Source organism: Salmo trutta, chromosome 21 (genome assembly GCF_901001165.1).
Source record: "Salmo trutta chromosome 21, fSalTru1.1, whole genome shotgun sequence".
Classification (NCBI taxonomy): Eukaryota; Metazoa; Chordata; class Actinopteri; order Salmoniformes; family Salmonidae; genus Salmo; species Salmo trutta.
This window is the reverse complement of record NC_042977.1, coordinates 13,929,608-13,949,558: the sequence shown is the minus strand read 5'-3', so window position 1 is coordinate 13,949,558 and position 19,951 is coordinate 13,929,608. Positions and strand designations below refer to the sequence as shown.

The 19,951-nt window shown below is 41.8% G+C and overlaps 1 protein-coding gene across 3 annotated transcripts in view; it reads right to left on the bottom strand.

Moving 5' to 3' along the window:
* LOC115156742 (microtubule-associated serine/threonine-protein kinase 3) overlaps positions 1-19,951 on the bottom strand; it is a 58,813-nt gene that overhangs the window by 18,752 nt on the left and 20,110 nt on the right. For all 3 annotated transcript variants that reach the window (XM_029704381.1, XM_029704379.1, XM_029704378.1), the window contains 9 exons: positions 16,086-16,161; positions 15,633-15,842; positions 5,906-6,007; positions 5,367-5,499; positions 4,967-5,037; positions 4,588-4,673; positions 3,076-3,284; positions 496-634; positions 159-291 (listed from right to left, as the gene is read on the bottom strand). In XM_029704381.1, the coding sequence (XP_029560241.1) occupies positions 159-291; positions 496-634; positions 3,076-3,284; positions 4,588-4,673; positions 4,967-5,037; positions 5,367-5,499; positions 5,906-6,007; positions 15,633-15,842; positions 16,086-16,161 (1,159 nt within the window). The remainder of the gene's footprint in view (positions 1-158; positions 292-495; positions 635-3,075; positions 3,285-4,587; positions 4,674-4,966; positions 5,038-5,366; positions 5,500-5,905; positions 6,008-15,632; positions 15,843-16,085; positions 16,162-19,951) is intronic.

Here is a 19,951-nt window from a genome sequence, read left to right as displayed (position 1 = left end):
ATTTAAGAATGGACAAGAGAGAGAGAGTATAAGTCAGGTCGCTAAACCGAATGAGAAGGTATGACACTGACAGACAGACAAGACAGTTGTAGAGGACATTAGAAACCAATTAAGACAAACATTTAGAGAAAGAGGACAGAGAGAAATGGAGAGCTCACCTGCTTGTCTATAAACTCCCTTGTGTCCTTCTCGATGTGTTCCTCGTACAGGTTGGTGGTCATGTTCATCAGGCCGATCTTGGACAGGCCAAAGTCAGTCAGCTTGATGTGGCCCATGGACGTGATCAGCAAACTACACAGGATGAAAATACATTAGAAAACAATAGTTTACAAACAGAAGTTGATGCTGGATAGTGAACAATGTAGAATGAAGCCTTGGTGTAAAAAATAAATAAAAATCCAGAATGTTTGTTATACACATGAACAAAGTAGAATACACACTGCCATTAACGTATAATATGAGCAGGACACCTGGCTAGTCAGGTTCCAGACTCACTTGTCAGGTTTCAGGTCTCTGTGTACGATGCCGTAGTTGTGGAGGTACTCTAGTGCCAAGACTGTCTCCGCAAAGTACATCCTGGTCATGTCCACCGGCAGCGGGCCAATGTTTTTCAACAGGTTGGCACAGTCCCCACCTGAGGAAGATGGCACGCCAACAGACTGTGTAAAAGGCTGGCAGCAACCACCATGAGAACCTTATTTTATTTGTGTGCTGCTGGGACTTGAATTTGAACTGCAAGGCAGCAGAGTTAAAGCTGCTATAACAGACGTTTGTCTGACAATCATTTCAACTAATCTCCGCCTAGGGCTTCTTCGACACCCAAAGAGTGAATTTGGAGTCATTACGTTTAGAATATGTGGGTTGAGGGAGGGTAAGGTGGTATTCTGGCGTACGGTCATGCTCCAGAACCATGCAGCAGTACCATCTGTAAATCAATATGTAGCATCTGAGTGTAAAAATCAACATGTGTGTGACTGTGTGCGACTGTGTGCATCTTGTATGTCATTCCAGTGGACCCTACCCTTCCATACAGTGAGGGAAAAAAGTATTTGATCCCCTGCTGATTTTGTACGTTTGCCCACTGACAAAGAAATGATCAGTCTATAATTTTAATGGTAGATTTAATAGAACAGTGAGAGACAAAATAACAACAAAACAATGCAGAAAAACACATGTCAAAAATGTTATAAATTGATTTGCATTTTAATGAGGGAAATAAGTATTTGACCCCCTCTGCAAAACATGACTTAGTACTTGGTGGCAAAACCCTTGTTGGCAATCACAGAGGTCAGACGTTTCTTGTAGTTGGCCACCAGGTTTGCACACATCTCAGGAGGGATTTTGTCCCACTCCTCTTTGCAGATCTTCTCCAAGTCATTAAGGTTTCGAGGCTGACGTTTGGCAACTCGAACCTTCAGCTCCCTCCACAGATTTTCTATGGGATTAAGGTCTGGAGACTGGCTAGGCCACTCCAGGACCTTAATGTGCTTCTTCTTGAGCCACTCCTTTGTTGCCTTGGCCATGTGTTTTGGGTCATTGTCATGCTGGAATACCTATCCATGACCCATTTTCAATGCCCTGGCTGAAGGAAGGAGGTTCTCACCCAAGATTTGGCGGTACATGACCCCGTCCATCGTCCGTTTGATGCGGTGAAGTTGTCCTGTCCCCTTAGCAGAAAAACACCCCCAAAGCATAATGTTTCCACCTCCATGTTTGACGGTGGGGATGGTCATCTTGGGGTCATAGGCAGCATTCCTCCTCCTCCAAACACAGCGAGTTGAGTTGATGCCAAAGAGCTCCATTTGTCTCATCTGACCACAACACTATCACCCAGTTGTCCTCTGAATCATTCAGATGTTCATTGGCAAACTTCAGATGGGCATGTATATGTGCTTTCTTGAGCAGGGGTACCTTGCGGGCGCTGCAACATTTCAGTCCTTCACGGCGTAGTGTGTTACCAATTGTTTTCTTGGTGACTATGTGTAACAGTGTAGGTTCCGTCCCTCTCTTCGCCCCAACCCGGGCTCGAACCAGGGACCCTTGCACACATCAACAACTGACACCCACCGAAGCATCGTTACCCATCGCGCCACAAAAGCCGCGGCCCTTGCAACGCAAGGGGAAACCCTACTTCAAGTCTCAGAGCGAGTGACGTCACCGATTGAAACGCTATTAGCGCGCACCACCGCTAACTAACTAGCCATTTCACATCGTTTACACTCACCCCGCTTTTGACCTCCTCCTTTTCCGCAGCAACCAATGATCCGGGTCACGGCACCAATGTAACAGTGTAGGTTCTGTCCCTCTCTTCACCCCAACCCGGGCTCGAACCAGGGACCCTTGGCCATTTCACATCGGTTACATATGGTCCTAGCTGCCTTGAGATCATTGACAAGATCCTCCCGTGTAGTTCTGGGCTGATTCCTCACCGTTCTCATGATCATTGCAACTCCACGAGGTGAGATCTTGCATGGAGCCCCAGGCCGAGGGAGATTGACAGTTCTTTTGTGTTTCTTCCATTTGCGAATAATCGCACCAACTGTTGTCACCTTCTCACCAAGCTGCTTGGAGATAATCTTATAGCCCATTCCAGCCTTGTGTAGGTCTACAATCTTGTCCCCGACATCCTTGGAGAGCTCTTTGGTCTTGGCCATGGTGGAGAGTTTGGAATCTGATTGATTGCTTCTGTGGACAGGTGCATTTTATACAGGTAACAAGCTGCGGTTAGGAGCACTCCCTTTAAGAGTGTGCTGCTAATCTCAGCTCGTTACCTGTATAAAAGACACCTGGGAGCCAGAAATCTTTCTGATTGAGAGGGGGTCAAATACTTATTTCCCTCATTAAAATGCAAATCAATTTATAACATTTTTGACATGCGTTTTTATGGATTTTTGTTGTTGTTATTCTGTCTCTCACTGTTCAAATAAACCTACCATTAAAATGATAGACTGATCATTTCGTTGTCAGTGGGCAAAAGAACAAAATCAGCAGGGGATCAAATACTTTTTTCCCTCACTGTATACATTATAAGTCTATGTGAGTCTGCAGGGGTGTATATCTTCATTAAGAACCTACCTTCTACATACTCCATGACCATACATAGGTGTCTGCGAGTCTCGAAGGAGCAGAACATGGAGACGACGAAGGGGTTCTCAGCGAAAGTCAGGATGTCCCTCTCCACAAATACCTGCTGGATCTGATTCCTCAGCATCAGGTTCTGCCGATTGATCTTCTTCATGGCAAAACGCTGCCGGGTCTCCCTGTGCCTCACCAGGAACACAGCACTGCGACCATGGAAAAGGAGAGAGAAGGGGAGACCGAGAGAGAGCGAGAAAGTAAATGGAGAGAAAAGTCAGTTACTTCGGTGCTTCTTATAACAGTTTTAAATTACTTCTTCTACACTGATGTGAGAGAGTACGACCAGTAAGCATCCATCATATTGCTTTTGCCATATTGTGTAGAGGGGATGAAAGAGGAAGTGGTCTTCTGTAAAACTATTAAGACACAGGCCCTTTTCAGAAACAGCCCCTAGTCACTTTTGGAGATATGAGAGGATTGGACAAGTGTAAGCAATGCAGGGTGTACACTACACGACTTTCTAAACCCTAACGTCGCTGAGCCTCTCGATTGTCTCTCCGGTCGTTTTTTTTTTTTGTCTCGCCAACGTAGCGGTGCGCACACTAAACAATGTGGCACAGACTGGGTGTCAGACACTACAAGATTCTTCACTTGATCGTGAGGATTGTCGATACCGCGCGGTCTTGCGAAAAACAATCGAATCACATTGTTAACGCAAATAGAACGAGTGGTGGCTTGAAGCAGCCTCAAAACGTTTTCAGTCAGACATTCACGCTTGCCATACAGAGTAAACATTTCTAGCTAATATTTTACTGAATAACATTTGCTTACGAACATCAGAGCTGTAACGACTTGACACTTTGGCTAAAAGGCAAGTACGGACACATACTAGTTATAGTGGTCGCTCCTGTTCGAGTGTCTTTGCATTCTGGGTGACGCGAAACAATATCATCATCTCACTGGCGTCTTCTCTGGCGAGCTCTCATTGGCTATTGCTGATCACCGTTCTCAAAACTTGTCGTTGCACATCTCACCCTACAAGAACAGTGCGGACTTTGTGCTGATAAATCAAACACAGTTTGAAAATAAAAATCGGGACGTCCGGGACTGCTCAAAGACGGGATTGGTAGCCCTCAGATTGGGTCTCTGACCCGCTCACAATAAACGAGCGCCTGTGACGGCCGTGTGCCTCGAGTAAGCAACGACATGGGTATTTTGTCTCTGATCTCAAAAACGTGTCTGGGACAGCTAAATCAGGGCCAAAATCATATAGTGTACAATATTGTACTTAATATGGTACAGTTGGTCCACTAACAACATATTTGAACAGGAATTTGGCCAGTTGGTCATAAATATTGGCGTGGTATTTGTTGAAGAAATGTCATTCTGGCCAACTGCATGGCAGCACAGGCATTCAAGATAACCTCTTTCTGTTTCACTTCTGTGTTGTGCACACTCAGATTTCCTCAAAAAAGACAGACCGCTTCCAAACGAAGAGCTCGTACTCACCCATAGGCCCCGTTACTGATGAGCTTGAGGGTGTCAAAGTCGCTCTCAACTGGTTTCCTGCGAGAAGGAGTGCAGGCTGCCCGATTCTAAGAGACAAAATTGAGGAACAAAGCAAATTTCTCCTGAACACATTTGCCAGGTCCAAACGATTAAACATGCCGTTTAATTGCCATAGTATGTGTTATATAGTTATAGAACTTCCTTAACTGTCTTCTAAGCATCTCATCTAAAGCCAAGCGAATTCTAGAACGTTGCCGTTCATTCTATAGGCCTACACAGTACACGCTACACTATGCTAATATATAGCTTAACATGCCTTTTTTCTAACCATCATGGGGCTGACCTTATCCTGCAGTGAAACTGTTTCTGGTTGCCTTACCTCCCCAGTGTCGTCACCGTCTCTGCAGGCCGCTCCGTGACCAGGGCAGGTCTGCTCTAGGTGGACCATGTCTACAGTACAACAGTGGGAGAGAGACAATTGTCAGGCACCAAACGAAAGGAAACAGACTGAAACCTGTAGAGACTACCTGGACAATACGAAACACCCCTTCACTGTAGCAAGTGTTTGATCTTGCATGCCCAGATGAACATGACCCTTGCCATCCTCACACTGTCACCCTTCCGCAACTCAGTGCGATCACAAGTTGATCTATTGCACATTATACTCAGAGACAATAAGGGAGAATCAACAGGTAGCCGCTTAGCCAGGTTTTAAAACAACACTAACGTGCTTCATATTAAAAAGAGATGGTGGAAGAGGAAGCCCCACGGTACTGTACCTTCCAGAGGGTCTCTGGTGAGGCCCAGCTGGCTGATGATGTAGCGGGGAATGTCCGTCTTGATGACCTGGCCCACCTTGGCGTGGTCCTCTGCTGCCTCCAGACGGTGCAAGAACTCCTCTGGGTTAAACTCCTATTGGTGGTGTAAAGACCATAGGAATATTGGTGATCATGATTCACATTACATAGGTCGATGTATACCAGGGTTATTAGTGTTATGACCCTGTAACAAGCTAGTGAGTACTTGGTGGTGGAGTACTTAAGTCTAGCGCTCAATGTACTTAACCTACGAAAAATGATTAACAACATCAGAGGCTGGGCAAAATGCATCGTGGATGTTCCGTATCATATTAGTTGTGTTGGTTAGCGATTGCTTTAGGAGCACCACTTCTTGAAATGGAGAATAATAATAATAATAATAAATATATATATATATATATATATATATATATATATATATATATATATATATATATATATATATATATATATATATATATATATATATATATATATATCCATGATTGTTGGAATCTTACCAGACACTCCAGTAACCTGGCTGGCCTGGAGATAATGATGAGAATCTTCTTCACTAGCTTGATGATGACGGTCACTTCCTCACTGTCTGACCGCTCATACGCCTGATGACCATGACAAGAACAATACAGAACCTTATATGCCTGGTATATGCCATAGGCAGCAGGTAAATCAATTCAAACTATATTTGTCCCACGCGCCGAATACAAACAGGTGTAGACCTTACCGTGAAATGCTTACTTACAAGCCCTTAACCAACAGTGCAGTTCAAGAAAGAGTTAAGAAAATTATTTAGCAAAGAAAAAGTAAAATAAATGATAAAAAGTAGCCTATCGGTTAGAGCATTGAGCCGAAAGGTCGCTAGTTCGAATCCCAGAGAAGACAAGGTGAAAACCTGTCCCATTGAGCAAGGTACTTAACCCTAAATGCTCCAGGGTCACTGTTGATAATGTCTGACCCTGGCAGTGTCCCCACTCTGAGGGTGTTGGGATATGCAGAAAAATATATAATACAATTGACACATTCGTATAATACAAACTTGTACATAAGCACCCACCAAAACATAATAATAATAGTTATCATCATGACACCACTGCGATACATTGGTATGGAACTCCAAAGAAACATTACAAAATAATCTGTTAGAAATGTCAGTGGCTTAGTCTGTATAGTAACGATAATCAAATAGAACACTTACAGTATGACTAATTCTTTCATAATCAAATAACCAGACTGACCCTTAAGTGAGAACAATCTGCGATTGCTACATACATTTCTTGACTTATAAATTAATGATATCTATCATTTGATTCTTGAAGACTAACTTATGAATGCCTCATGAGCTTAGTTCAACTGTTGCACCCCATCAGAACACAAAATCCAAAAAAAATATATATAATTTTTTTTTTAATTATGTAATTGTTAACAGACACTGTATAGCATCAAAACATATTGAAAACTATAATTGTGAGGTAGCTCCGTCTATGAATTTTAAAGTGGTTACATTTCTCCAGCCCCATCCCTGATCTTCGTTATCGTTTGAACTGCTCCTTATTAGTAAATCGGTTGGTAGTTGTCTTAGTATTCACCGTTTCAAGTTATTACAAATGTGGCAGAAATAGCTCAGAATCATGTTTAAGGCATGAGACCGGCAATCATCTTTCTGAAAAATCTAAGTTGCAAAGTTGTAGTCGATGCTTTGACAAATGGTGATTGTGATAGGGGATACTGAGGAGCCTGCAACACCGTCTAACAAGAAAGTACAACAAAGTGTATGAACAATGACAGGGTTGCATAATACTGTAATTCCGTCTAGGATGTGACGTTTTTTTTTGAAGAGATGGTACATCCTTGGTCTTGGGACAAAAACAAACCATTATAAGTGGACTGAATGAACTCAGATGAGTCCTATATTTAAAAAACGTATGACATACAAGGGAAAACTCTGCCAAAAAACTAACAAAGCAGAAAATAAAAACAAGCCATTGGTCCTATGGAAAATTAGGCAATGAGCCCTACTTAAGCAATTACATCTAAGACTGGAGAGATCCATTTGGCAGGCGCCAACTAATGGTCTAGAATCAAAGCATGGCGAGAACCTACAGTATCAAATGACCAATTCCAATCTATTGTTCTCAATACACAGGACTCTGGAGCCTTTAAAAAGTCTAAATCAATAACCAGGATTCGAGCCAACTTTTTTTATGCGCTTAAAGTACATACATTTGGGAAAGTATTCAGAACCCTTAACTTTTTGCAGATTTTGTTACGTTAGTCTTATTCGAAAATGGATTAAAAAAAAACAATTAATCTACACACAATAGCCCATAATGACAAAGTGAACAGGTTCAGAAATGTTGTTTGCAAATGTATTAATAACTGATTTAGATAAGTATTGGAGTCCACCTGTCATAAATTCAATTGATTGGACATGATTTGGAAAGGCACACACCTGTCAATATAAGGTCCCATAGTTGACAGTGCATGTCAGAGCAAAAACAAAGGAATTGTCCGTAGAGCTCCGAGACAGAATTGTGTCGAGGCACAGATCTGGGGAAGGGTACCAAAAAAAATGTCTGCAGCATTGAAGGTCCCCAAGAACTCAGTGGCCTCCATTATTCTTCAATGGAATACGTTTGGAACCATCAAGACACTCCCTAGAGCTCGCTGCCCGGCCAAACTGAGCAATCGGTGGAGAAGGGTCTTGGTCAAGGAGGTGACCAAGAATCCGATGGTCACTGACAGAGCTCCAGAGTTCCTCTGTGGAGATGGGAGAACCTTCCGGAAGGACAACCATCTCTGCAGCACTCCATCAAATCAGGCCTTTATGGTAGAGTGGCCAGACGGAAGCCACGCCTAAGTAAAAAGGCACATGACAGGCCACTTGGAGTTTGCCAAAAGGCACCTAAAGGACTCTCAGATCATGAGAAACAAGATTCACTGGTCTGAAAGAAAAAAAAAAAATTGAAGTCTTTGGCCTGAATGCCAAGCGTCACGTCTGGAGTAAACCTGGCACCATCCCTATGGTGAAGCTTGGTGGTGGCAGCATCATGCTGTGGGGATGTTTTTCAGCGGCAGGGACTGGGAGACCAGTCAGGACTGAGGGAAAGATGAACGGAGCATAGTACAGAGAGATCATTGATGAAAACCTGCTCCAGTGCACTCGAGCTCAGATGGTTCACCTTCCAACAGGACAACGGACCTAAGCACACAGCCAAGACAACGCAGGTGTGCCTCTGGGATAAGTCTCTGAATGTCCTTGAGTGGCCCAGCAAGAGCCTGGACTTGAACCTGATCGAACATCTCGAGACCCGAAAATAGCTGTACAGGGATGCTCCCCATCCAACCTGACAGAGCTTGAGAGGATCTGCAGAGAAGAATTGGGAGAAACTCCCCAAATACAGGTGTGCCAAGCTTGTAGCGTCATACCCAAGAAGACTCAAGGCAGTAATCGCTGCCAAAGGTGCTTCAACAAAGTATTGAGTAAAGGGTCTGAATCCTTACGTAAATGTGATAGCGGTTCCTCATTTTTAATACATTTGCAGAAATGTCTAAAACTTTTTGCTTTGCCATTATGGGGTAGTGTGTGTAGCTTGAGGGGGAAAAAAACAATTTAAATCAATTTTAGAGTAAGGCTGTAACGTATCAAAATGTGGAAAAAGGTTTCCGAATGCACTGTATCGGATAAAACAACGAGTGTCGGTAAACGTTCCTAATGTCGACAAAACAAAATACGTGTCACGCCCTGACCTTAGAGAGCCGTTTTGTTTTGGTTAGGTCAGGGTGTGATGTGGGCAATCTAGTTTTCGTATTTCTTTGTTTTGGCATGGTTCCCAATCAGAGGCAGCTGTCTATCATTGTCTCTGATTGGGAATCATACTTAGGCAGCCTTTTCCCCACCTGTGTTTGTGGGTAATTATTATTTCTGTGAGTGTTTTGTGTGCGCCACAGTTGCGTCACGTTTCTTTCTGTTTATTGTTTTGTTCGGTTTTCTGCAGTAAAGAATGTGGAATTACCGGCACGCTGCGCCTTGGCTGATTTATGGCAGGGAGTTTGAGGACAGTGAACGTGCCAATAACATAGGAAAGGTGGGATGTGTGTGTGTGTCTGTATAATGAATTGTGTGAGATTTCCCAAAAATATTGGAGGGTCTTATTCTGGTGACACAATTGATGCTCTGCTGCAGTTTGACAAATTAAAATAGGTCTCGCTCTTTTGTCCATATTATTAACAACATGATGGCGCCGGAGGGGATGGCTGCCGTTTTATTGGCTCGTAACCAACCGTGCTATTTTGTTTGTTTTTTCACATTGTAACTTTTTATTAAAGAGCATGCACCATACATACACAACTTATCATTGCTGTCTTTACTAAGGAGCGTAGTTACATTCACACGTTAAGGGTACATTTTGGCTGTATAGAGCAAATATTTCAAGATTCTGAATAAGTATACCACCTGGATTAAGCCACACAAACAAACAAAAAGCCACACAAAAATGACAGAATAAGACGCGTACGATATGTCAGGAAGTCTGACCAGACACCTTCATACCTCTGCTGTCTATGTTGCAAGACTGATGTAATTCTCTCCATGTCAGCAAGTTCCCTGCATAGACCTAACCACATCTCTTTTCAGGGTGCATGTTCATTTCTACAGCATTTTGTTACACATTTCATTGCTGCTGATAAAAGATAATCAATTTAAGTGGAGAATTTGGAGTGTCTCCACAGGAACAATACCTAGGAGGAAATGACATGGGTCCGGTTGAATACTAATACCTGCGATGTCCTGAATAACATGGAGAATTTCAGACCAAAAATACTATTTTTGGACATTACCAAAATATATGTGATAAAGTACCTACTTGTCCACACTGCGTCCAACACGTAGCTGATAAACTTTATAAAATTAAAAAAGGAATATCAGGGCTCAAAAAAACATTTTAAAAAACGATGTAATACTTTGAATTGAAACTCCCTTGTTCGGTTACATGTAGTGGCTTTATATAGTGTTTTCCAAACATTTCCCCAACTCTCCTCTGATATCGGCACCTGTAATTCAACCTGCTATGTGTTCCTAAGATTATCTAAAGATAATATTGGCATGTTAAGGATAGTGATAAAAATGTGAAATGGTTCCAATGTTTTCCCCTTGATAAAGTGCTCCAATCATCTCGTCAATAGGTGTAATTGGCTCAGTCATTTTTTGTAACAATCCTTCTTTAACAATTAATTGACTTACTTGAAGGTACCTATAAAAATTTGTTTGGGATATATGAATTCCTCCTGGATTTCTTGAAATTATATACATTTTTTTAAATTGAGCCTTTGAATAGTTATGACACTCTACAAAGCCCTCTCTTTTCCCATTCCCTAAATCCTTGGGACATATTAGCAGGGAGAAAGGCTGGGTTGTGAAATATAGGCACGTGTCTAGAAATGTCATTACTCAGTTTATATTGGCGTTGAACCTCCCTCCATGTCTTCAATGTAAGAGTAATACTTGGGTTTTGTTTAATCCGAACCATAGAAATAGGGTCTGCTATAAAGAGAAGACAATGTAAAGGCATATCACAATATTCACTCAATTTCAACCCATGACAAATCCTTTGGTTGTTGAATCCACGATGCTGTGTGATTAAGTTGCACTGCCCAGTAATATGATTTAAGGTTAGGGAGGCCAAGCCCACCTAATTCTTTGAACAGCTGTAGTTTTTATAACTAATACGAGCCTTTTTTTTTCTCTTTTTTTTTGTGCAAAAATTAAAAGTGCCTTTAGCTGCATTTAGGCGAGTAGAATTTATAGCAGGGATTTTTCACAGGAAGCATTGAACACAGATAATGAATGTCTTACCAAGACTACTCTTTCACTGAAGCAACCCGACCTGCTAGAGATATAGGGAGGGGCATCAAACAGTCTAGACCTTCGGTGATTTTACTAATCACAGGGAGGTAGTTCAAAACACATACAGTTGAAGTCGGAAGTTTACATACACTTAGGTTGGAGTCATTAAAACTCGTTTTTCAACCACTCCACAAATTTCTCGTTAACGAACTATAGTTTTGGCAAGTCGGTTAGGACATCTACTTTGCGCATGACACAAGTCATTTTTCCAACAATTGTTAACTGACAGGTTATTTCACTGTATCACAATTCCAGTGGGTCAGATGTTTACATACAGTAAGTTGACTGTGCCTTTAAACAGCTTGGAAAATTCCAGAAAATGTCAAGGTTTTAAAAGCTTCTGATTGACTCAAATTATGTCAATTAGCCTATTGGAGGTGTACCGATGGATGTATTTAAAGGCCTACCTTCAAACTCAGTGCCTCTTTGCTTGACAACATGGGAAAATCAAAAGAAAAATCAGCCAAGAACTCAGATTTTTTTGTTGTTGTAGACCTCCACATGTCTGGTTTGACATGGGCCCTCAAAAAAAGAAGAGGCTGATGTTCTATCCTGCCGGTACAGTGTATAGCCCGCCAGCTGTATGTTATTAATGTTGTCGTTCAGCCACGACTCGGTAAAACATAAGATATTGCAGTGTTTAATGTCTCGTTGGTAGGATATACGTGCTTTCAGTTCGTCCCATTATTTTCCAGCGATTGAATGTTAGCTAACAGTACTGATGGTAAAGGCAGATTAGTCACTCGTCGCCTGATCCTCAAGGCACCACGATCTCTTTCCGCAAAATCTCTGTTTCTTTCTCCAGCGAATGAGGGCCTGTTCGGGTGTTGAGTATATCCTTCCCGGCCGACTAATTAAAGAAAAAATATTCATCAATTCGAGGTGAGTAGTCGCTTTTCTGATGTCAAGAAGCTCTTTTCGGTCATAAGAGACGGTAGCATCAACATAAATTGTAATTTATTTTCAAAGGGACTTCCTGCATGGAATTCTGGGGAAAGGCTGTGTGCTGATCAAGCTCTGACAATTTTGGCCTAAGTTACACTTCACAAGTTAAAAGTACATATGACCTAAATAGGACTGGCAATGAGTAAGGGTCAGTATTCAAGTGAAAGACGGCACCAAAGAACATAATCCGCTATGTTCACCGTGTTCAAGTCGCTCACCGAGCCCAACTCCACGAGGTGGTGGAGGCCACCATCACAGCTGAAACAGTGATGGCGGAGGTTCACCTCTCATGGCAGAATTGATGTTATTTCGACGATTAACAGCCACCTCACTCGGCAAAACACAAATCTCTATCGATGGCATAAAGGCTACTCTAGAGATAAATGATAAACGGATGCCCCGCTACTGGGTCTTGAAGAATCCTGTACATAAGAGGCTGAGACAACGATTCCAAATATATTCAAATTAATAGGTGAAGAGTGCTACATCAGGCTATAAAATTAACATTTGTAAAACTATTGCTGTGACGCAGCCTCAAGTGTCAAAGACAACTACACATTTAAGTGGACTGATACAAGCATGCTTTACTTGGGTGTAAATATTACATCAGACTATGGGAAACTAGTTGAAGTCAGTTAACATACACCTTGGCCAAATACATTTATACTCAGTTTCACAATCCCTGACATTTAATCCTAGTAAAAATTCCCTGTCCTAGGTCAGTTAGGGTCACCACTATTTTAAGAATGTGAAATGTCAGAATAATAGTAGTGATTAATTTCAGCTTTTATTTATTTCATCACATTCCCAGTGGGTCAGAAGTTTACATATACTAATTGAGTGTTTGGTAGCATTGCCATTAAATTGTTTAACTTGGTTCAAATGTTTAGGGTAGCCTTCCACATGCTTCCCACAATAAGTTGGGTGAATTTTTAGCCCTTTCCTCCTGACAGAGCTGGTGTAACCGAGACAGGTTTCTGCTCACACACGCTTTCAGTTCTGCCCACAAATTTTCTATAGGATTGAGGTCAGGGCTTTGTGATGGCCACTCCAATACCCTGACTGTTGTCCTTAAGCCATTTTGCCACAACTTTGGAAGTATGCTTGGGGTCATTGTCCATTTGGAAGACCCATTTGCAACCAAGCCTTAACTTCCTGACTGATGCCTTGAGATGTTGTTTCAATATATCCACATGATGCCATCTATTTTGTGAAGTACACCAGTCCCTCCTGCAGCAAAGCACCCCCACAACATGATGCTGCCACCCCCGTGCTTCATGGCTGGGATGGTGTTCTCCGTCTTGCGAGCATCCCCCTTTTTCCTACAAACATAACGATGGTCATTATGGCCAAACAGTTCTATTTTTGTTTCATCAGACCAGAGGACATTTCTCCAAAAAGTACGATCTTTGTCCCCATGTGCAATTGCAAACCGTAGTCTGGCTTGTTTATTGCGGTTTTGGAGCAGTGGCTTCTTCCTTGCTGAGTGGCCTTTCAGGTAATGTCGATATACGACTTGTTTTACTGTGGCTATAGATACTTTTGTACCCGTTTCCTCCAGCATCTTCACAAGGTCCTTTGTTGTTGTTCTGGGATTGATTTGCACTTTCCGCACCAAAGTACGTTCATCTCTAGGAGACAGAACACGTCTCCTTCCTGAGCGGTATGACGGCTGCGTGGTCCCATGTTGTTTACACTTGCGTACTATTGTTTGTACAGATGAACGTGGTACCTTCAGGCATTTGGAAATTGCTCCCAAGGATGAACCAGACTTGTGGAGGTCTACAATTCTTTTCTGAGGTCTTGGCTTATTTCCTTTGATTTTCCCATGATGTAAAGAGGCACTGAATTTGAAGGTAGGCCTTTAAATACATCCACAGTCAACTTAGTGTATGTAAACTTCTGACCCACTGGAATTGTGAGTAGTCAAAATATGCAGTATTTGGTTCCATATTCCCAGCACGCAATGACTACATCAAGCTTGTGACTCTTCAAATTTGTAGGATGCATTTGCAGTTTGTTTTGGTTGTGTTTCAGATTATGTTGTGCCTAATCGAAATAAATGGTAAATCATGTAGTGTTAGTCACTTATTGTAAATAAGAATAGAATATGTTTCTGAATACTTCTACATTCATGTGGATGCTACCATGATCACAGAACCATGAATGAATCGTTAATGATGAGTGAGAAATTTAGAGGCATAAATATCATACACCAAAGACATGCTAACCTCTCACCATTACCAATAACAGGGGAGGTTAGCATTTTGGGGGGGGGGGTGTATGATGTCCCTCCATCAACCCTGTGTCACTTCAAGGACGATGTCAACCCACTTAATCCCAAAATGTCTCAAAGGTTTCACCATCATTGTAAAGGCCTCGTTATGGTGCTGCTTTGACAAAAGTCATTTCTGAAGACGGTTTATATTCATGTGATTAGTGATGCATTTACATCTGTCCCTCATTTTAAGGCCACCCTGTTATGGAAACAATTTACCCCTTTAAAATAATGGACCCCATGCCACCAAGTTAAATGATTCACAGGGGACAGCATGGTAGAAAAGGAAGTAAGTCGTCTTTCTTTTTGGCCTATTTATAATTGTTTTAGCTTTGACTGAAGTGGTCGAGCTCAACACAGCAAACCCATTCGCTCAATACATTTTTGGAAAACTTTGATTTGACTTTCATTAGGTGTGGAACATAAGTATAATTCCCAATTCCATGAACACTATGTGGTTCCATGGTTTTCACCACATGAGGAGTAATGGCCGATCTTCACCTAAAACATCAACCCCGTCATCATCAACCCCCGTCATCATCAACCCCCGTCATCATCAAACCCCCGTCATCATCAAACCCGTCAGAGGCCCAACGGTAACATTATCAGTTTTATATTATATGCAAGTTTATTTGAACAAGGAATACTTGATCCATGACAAAACGTTGGATTTATCTCAAAGAGTTAGGCGACTTCCATAATAGGGTTTAACAGACAGCATGGTACAAGTTCAGATAAAAAGCTCTACCTTCATAGGCTTTTAATGCCTGAGATGGGAAAATGTATCCCCCCCATAGGCTAAACATATCCTCCATGCAACTGAATGTTGAAAGAACAGGCATTTAAGTTCATTTCTTAAAACGTGCATGTCCAAAAAGGCACCCGTTTCATGGAACAGCCCACATACTGCATCAGACTTAACGGAGTCGTTCAGGAGAGAGCCAATAGAAATGAGAACAGCTCCTCAGACCACGGCAATTTGACAGTGATAAAAAGCTCCGTCCCTGAATACGCTCATGTAAAGCTATTTCTATGAGAGAGCCTACCTCATGCACACATATTGCATTAGACTTTTGCTGAGTTGTTCTGGAGAGAACCTCACCTCATGCAGTAGTTTCTCCAGTTTCTCCTGCAGCTCCATGAAGTAGCACGAGGTGACCTGGCCCATCTGGGACTTGTCCAGGCAGTCTCTGGCTAGCTCCACTAGCTGGTGCTGGATGAAGCCCAACACGCCGTCAGCCAGAGGCAGGGTGCAGTCTGGGGAGCAGTCAGCGAGGATGTCCAACAGACGCCCCTCCATCTGAGCTGTGGCCTGGAGATCACATCAACTGTTACGATAAACTTTAGAGAAAGCGTGCACCACAAACAGCGCACGTCACAAAGCACATCATAGATAATTAAAAAGATTGAATCATCTCCAAGATAAGATTGGCAAATGAAAAGCAGATAAAAGCTACATATAAAAGTGGACACGAAAGTATTTTGTGAAGAGGATGAATCTATTGATGTGCTAGGGAAATAAAAGTGGGGTTAGTCAGAAAATAATAATACCTACCTTGGGAAAGCGCTCTTTGTAAACGTGATTCATCATTACAATCTCATTATCAAAGCTGCCGCATGTCCGACCAGGGCTGGAGGAAGAAAACAATTCATAAAAATAAAAAAAAAATCACTCACATTCTGGGACTTGGGATTATAGCACGATTATAAGCAATTTTAAAAAGACTAGTAGTTCAACTGTAAGCAGAGAAAACATGTATCAAATGCCACTTGCCACAACCTTGCTGTCTTGGCTTGGACTCAGTTACATGAGTGTCCAGAAGTGTGGGGCTCACAGCACCAACTTAACAACATACTGTGTTTAAAATGGCACATTTCTATGTTTTGTAGTAAAAAAAGATAACGATATGTTTCCAATGACATCAACCAATTAGTAGACAATGCCTACTCACATTTGGTCAAAAATCACAGGATGCACACTGATGTCATTGGAAACACTTATCTTCCTCCATCCAGGCTGTATCACAACCAGCCATGATTTGTGCGCCGCCCTATGGGACTCCCATTGGCCCAGCATCGTCGGTTTGGCCGGTGTAGGCCTTCATGTAAATAAGAATTTGTTCTTAATGTTATGGCTAGGGGTTCCGCTAGCAATTTCAACATCCAGTGAAATTGCAGAGCGCGAAATAAAATAAAAAAATTGAAATATTTGACTTTCATACAATCACAAGCGCAATACACCAAATTAAAGCTTAACTTCTTGTTAATCCACCCACCGTGTCAGATTTCAAAAAGGCTTTATGGCGAAAGCAAACCACGCAATTATCTGAGGACAGCACCCCATCATTCAAACACATGATAATCAGATTTCAATCCGCCAGGCGCGACACAAAAGTCAGAAATAACGATATAATTCATGCCTTACCTTTGAAGATCTTCTGTTGGCACTCCAAAATGTTCCAAACATCAAAAATGGTCCTTTTGCTCGATAAATTCCGTCGTTATATCTCCATTTATTTAGCGCGTTTGATTCAGAAAAACACCGGTTCCAACTCGCCCAACATGACTACAAAAAAATCTAATAAGTTACCTGTAAACTTTGTCCAAACAACTTTCCTAATCCAACTTTAGGTATTTTAAAACGTAAATAATCGTTACATTTAAGACGGGATAAACTGTGTTCAATAGCGGATAAAATGAAACAAAAAAAACAGTCCACTTGGCTATACACCCAGAAAGGAAAGGGCTACTTCTTCATTTCTCAAAGGAAAACCATCAACCAATTTCTAAAGACTGTTGACTTCTAGTGGAAGCCCTAGGAACTGCAACCAGATGCCTCAGAAATCTAGATTCAAATAGAAAACCAATTGAAAACAGTCACCTCAACAAAAATTCCTGGATGTTATACTCACAGACATAATTTTCAGTTTTAGAAACTTTAGAGTGTTTTATATCTAAATCTACCAATTACATGCATATCCTAGCTTCTGGGCCTGAGTAGCAGGCAGTTTACTTTGGGCACGCTTTTCATCCGGACGTGAAAATACCGCCCCCTAGCCCGAAGAGGTTTTAACTGACTTGCCTAGCTCAATAAAAGGTTAAAAACATTTTTTATTCTATATTACTACAACACATAGAAACGCATCATTTTCACATTCAGTGCCTTCATAAAATATTTCAGACCACTTCCCTTTTTCTACATTTTGTTATATTACATGCTTATTCTAAAACGGACTAAATAAATAAAAATCCTCAAATCTACACACAGTAACCCATAATGACCAAGCGAAAACAGGTTTAGACATTTTGGATGAAAAAAAATAAAAACAAATACCTTATTTACGTAAGTATTTAGACAATATGATATGAGACTCAACATTGAGCTCATGTGCATCCTGTTTCCATTAATCATCCTTAAGATGTTTCTACAACTTGATTGGAGTCCACCTGTGGTAAATTCAATTGATTGGACTTGATTTGGAAAGTCACACACACCTGTCTATATAAAAAGGTCCCACAGTTGACAGTGCATGTCAGAGCAAAAACCAAGCAATGTGGTCGAAGGAATTGTCCGTATAGCTCCGAGACAGGATTGTGTCGAGGCACAGATCTGCGGAAGGGTACCAAAAAATGTCTGCAGCATTGAAGGTCCCCAAGAATACTGTGGCCGCCATCATTCTTAAATGGAAGAAATTTGCAACCACCAAGACTCTTCCTAGAGCTGGCCGCCTGGCTAAACTGAGCAATCAGGGGAGAAGAGCCTTGGTCAAGGAGGTGACCAAGAACCCAATGGGCATTCTGACCGAGCTCTAGAGTTCCTCTGTGGAGATGGGAGAACCTTTCAGAAGGACAATCATCTCTGCAGCACTCCTCCAAACAGGCCTCTATGGCAGAGGCTAGATGGAAGCCACTCTTCAGTAAAAAGGCACATGACAGCTTGCTTGGAGTTCGCCAAAAGGCACCTAAAGTTTCTCAGACCATGAGAAACAAAATTTTCTGGTCTGACGAAACCAAGATTGAACTCTTTGGCCTGAATGCCAAGCAACACGTCTGGAGGAAACCTGGCACCATCCCTACGGTGAAGCATGGTGGTGGCAGTATCATGCTGTGGGATGTTTTGCAGCAGCAGGGACTGGGAGACTAGAGATCCTTGATGAAAACCTGTTCCAGAGCACTCAGGACCTCAGGCTGAGGCGAAGGTACACCTAACAGGACAACAACCCAAAGCACATAGCCAAGACAACGCAGGAGTGGCTTTGGGACAAGTCTCTGAATGTCCTTGAGTGGCCCAGCCAGAGCCCGGACCTGAACCCGATGGAACATCTCTGGAGAGAACTAAAAATAGCTGTGCAGCGTCGCTTCCCATCAAACCTGACAGAGCTTGAGAGGATCTGCAGAGAAGAATGGGAGAAACTCCCAAAATATAAGGTGTGCCAAGCTCGTAGAGTCATAACCAAGAAGACTCGAGGCTGTAATCGCTGGCAAAGGTGCTTCAATAAAGTACTGAGTAAAGGGTCTGAATACTTATGTAAATGTAATATTTTGTTTTTCTATTTTTAATAAATTTGCTAAAACCTTTTTTTGCTTTGTCATTATGGGGTATTGAGTAGATTTTTTACATTCATTTTAGAATAAGGCTATAATGTAACAATGTGGGAAAAGTCAAGGGGTCAATACTTTCCAAAGGCACTGTAGATGTAGTGCTGGAGATGATGAATATGAAGTAGAGTTTTCCCTTTATTAATAAACCAGGACAGTGCAATCAGTTAAAAATAGTAAGGTTGTGGGGATCCCCATAACCGGTAAAAATAAACATTTGTCCAGAACACCATTTCATAATTGCGGCTGACTGACACCTTTGCTTTTTCAAATCAAACTTTACTTGTCACATGCACCGAATACAACAATTGTAGACTTTACCGTGAAACGCTTACTTACAAGCCCTTAACAGTGTAGTTCAAAAAGAGTTAAGAAAATATTTACCAAGTAGACGAAAATAAAAAGTAACAATAACGAAGCTATATATAGGGGGTACCGGTACCGAATCAGTGTGCGGGGGTACAAGTTAGTTGAGGTAATTTGTACATGTGGGTGGGGGTGAAGTGACTATGTATAGATAATAAAACAGCGAGTAGCAGCAGTGTACAAAAGGGTCCATTTTTTTATTTTTATTGACGCAAGTAGAGACTGGATGGAGTCACCAATCTAAGCCGTCAATAGCTTTGTGCATAGCAGATGCAAAAGCCTTCACCTCTGTGCATAGATACGAACCGAAACCAATGTGAAAGAATTGTGAGTGAGAAGCAAATCATGACAATCTCAGTTACCCAGAAGTAAAATTATGTTGCAAAAGTCTCATTTCTTGTTTTACGTCTTGGGAGAATGCCATTCACTATTGCGATTACCTTTTTGCAAAGAAGC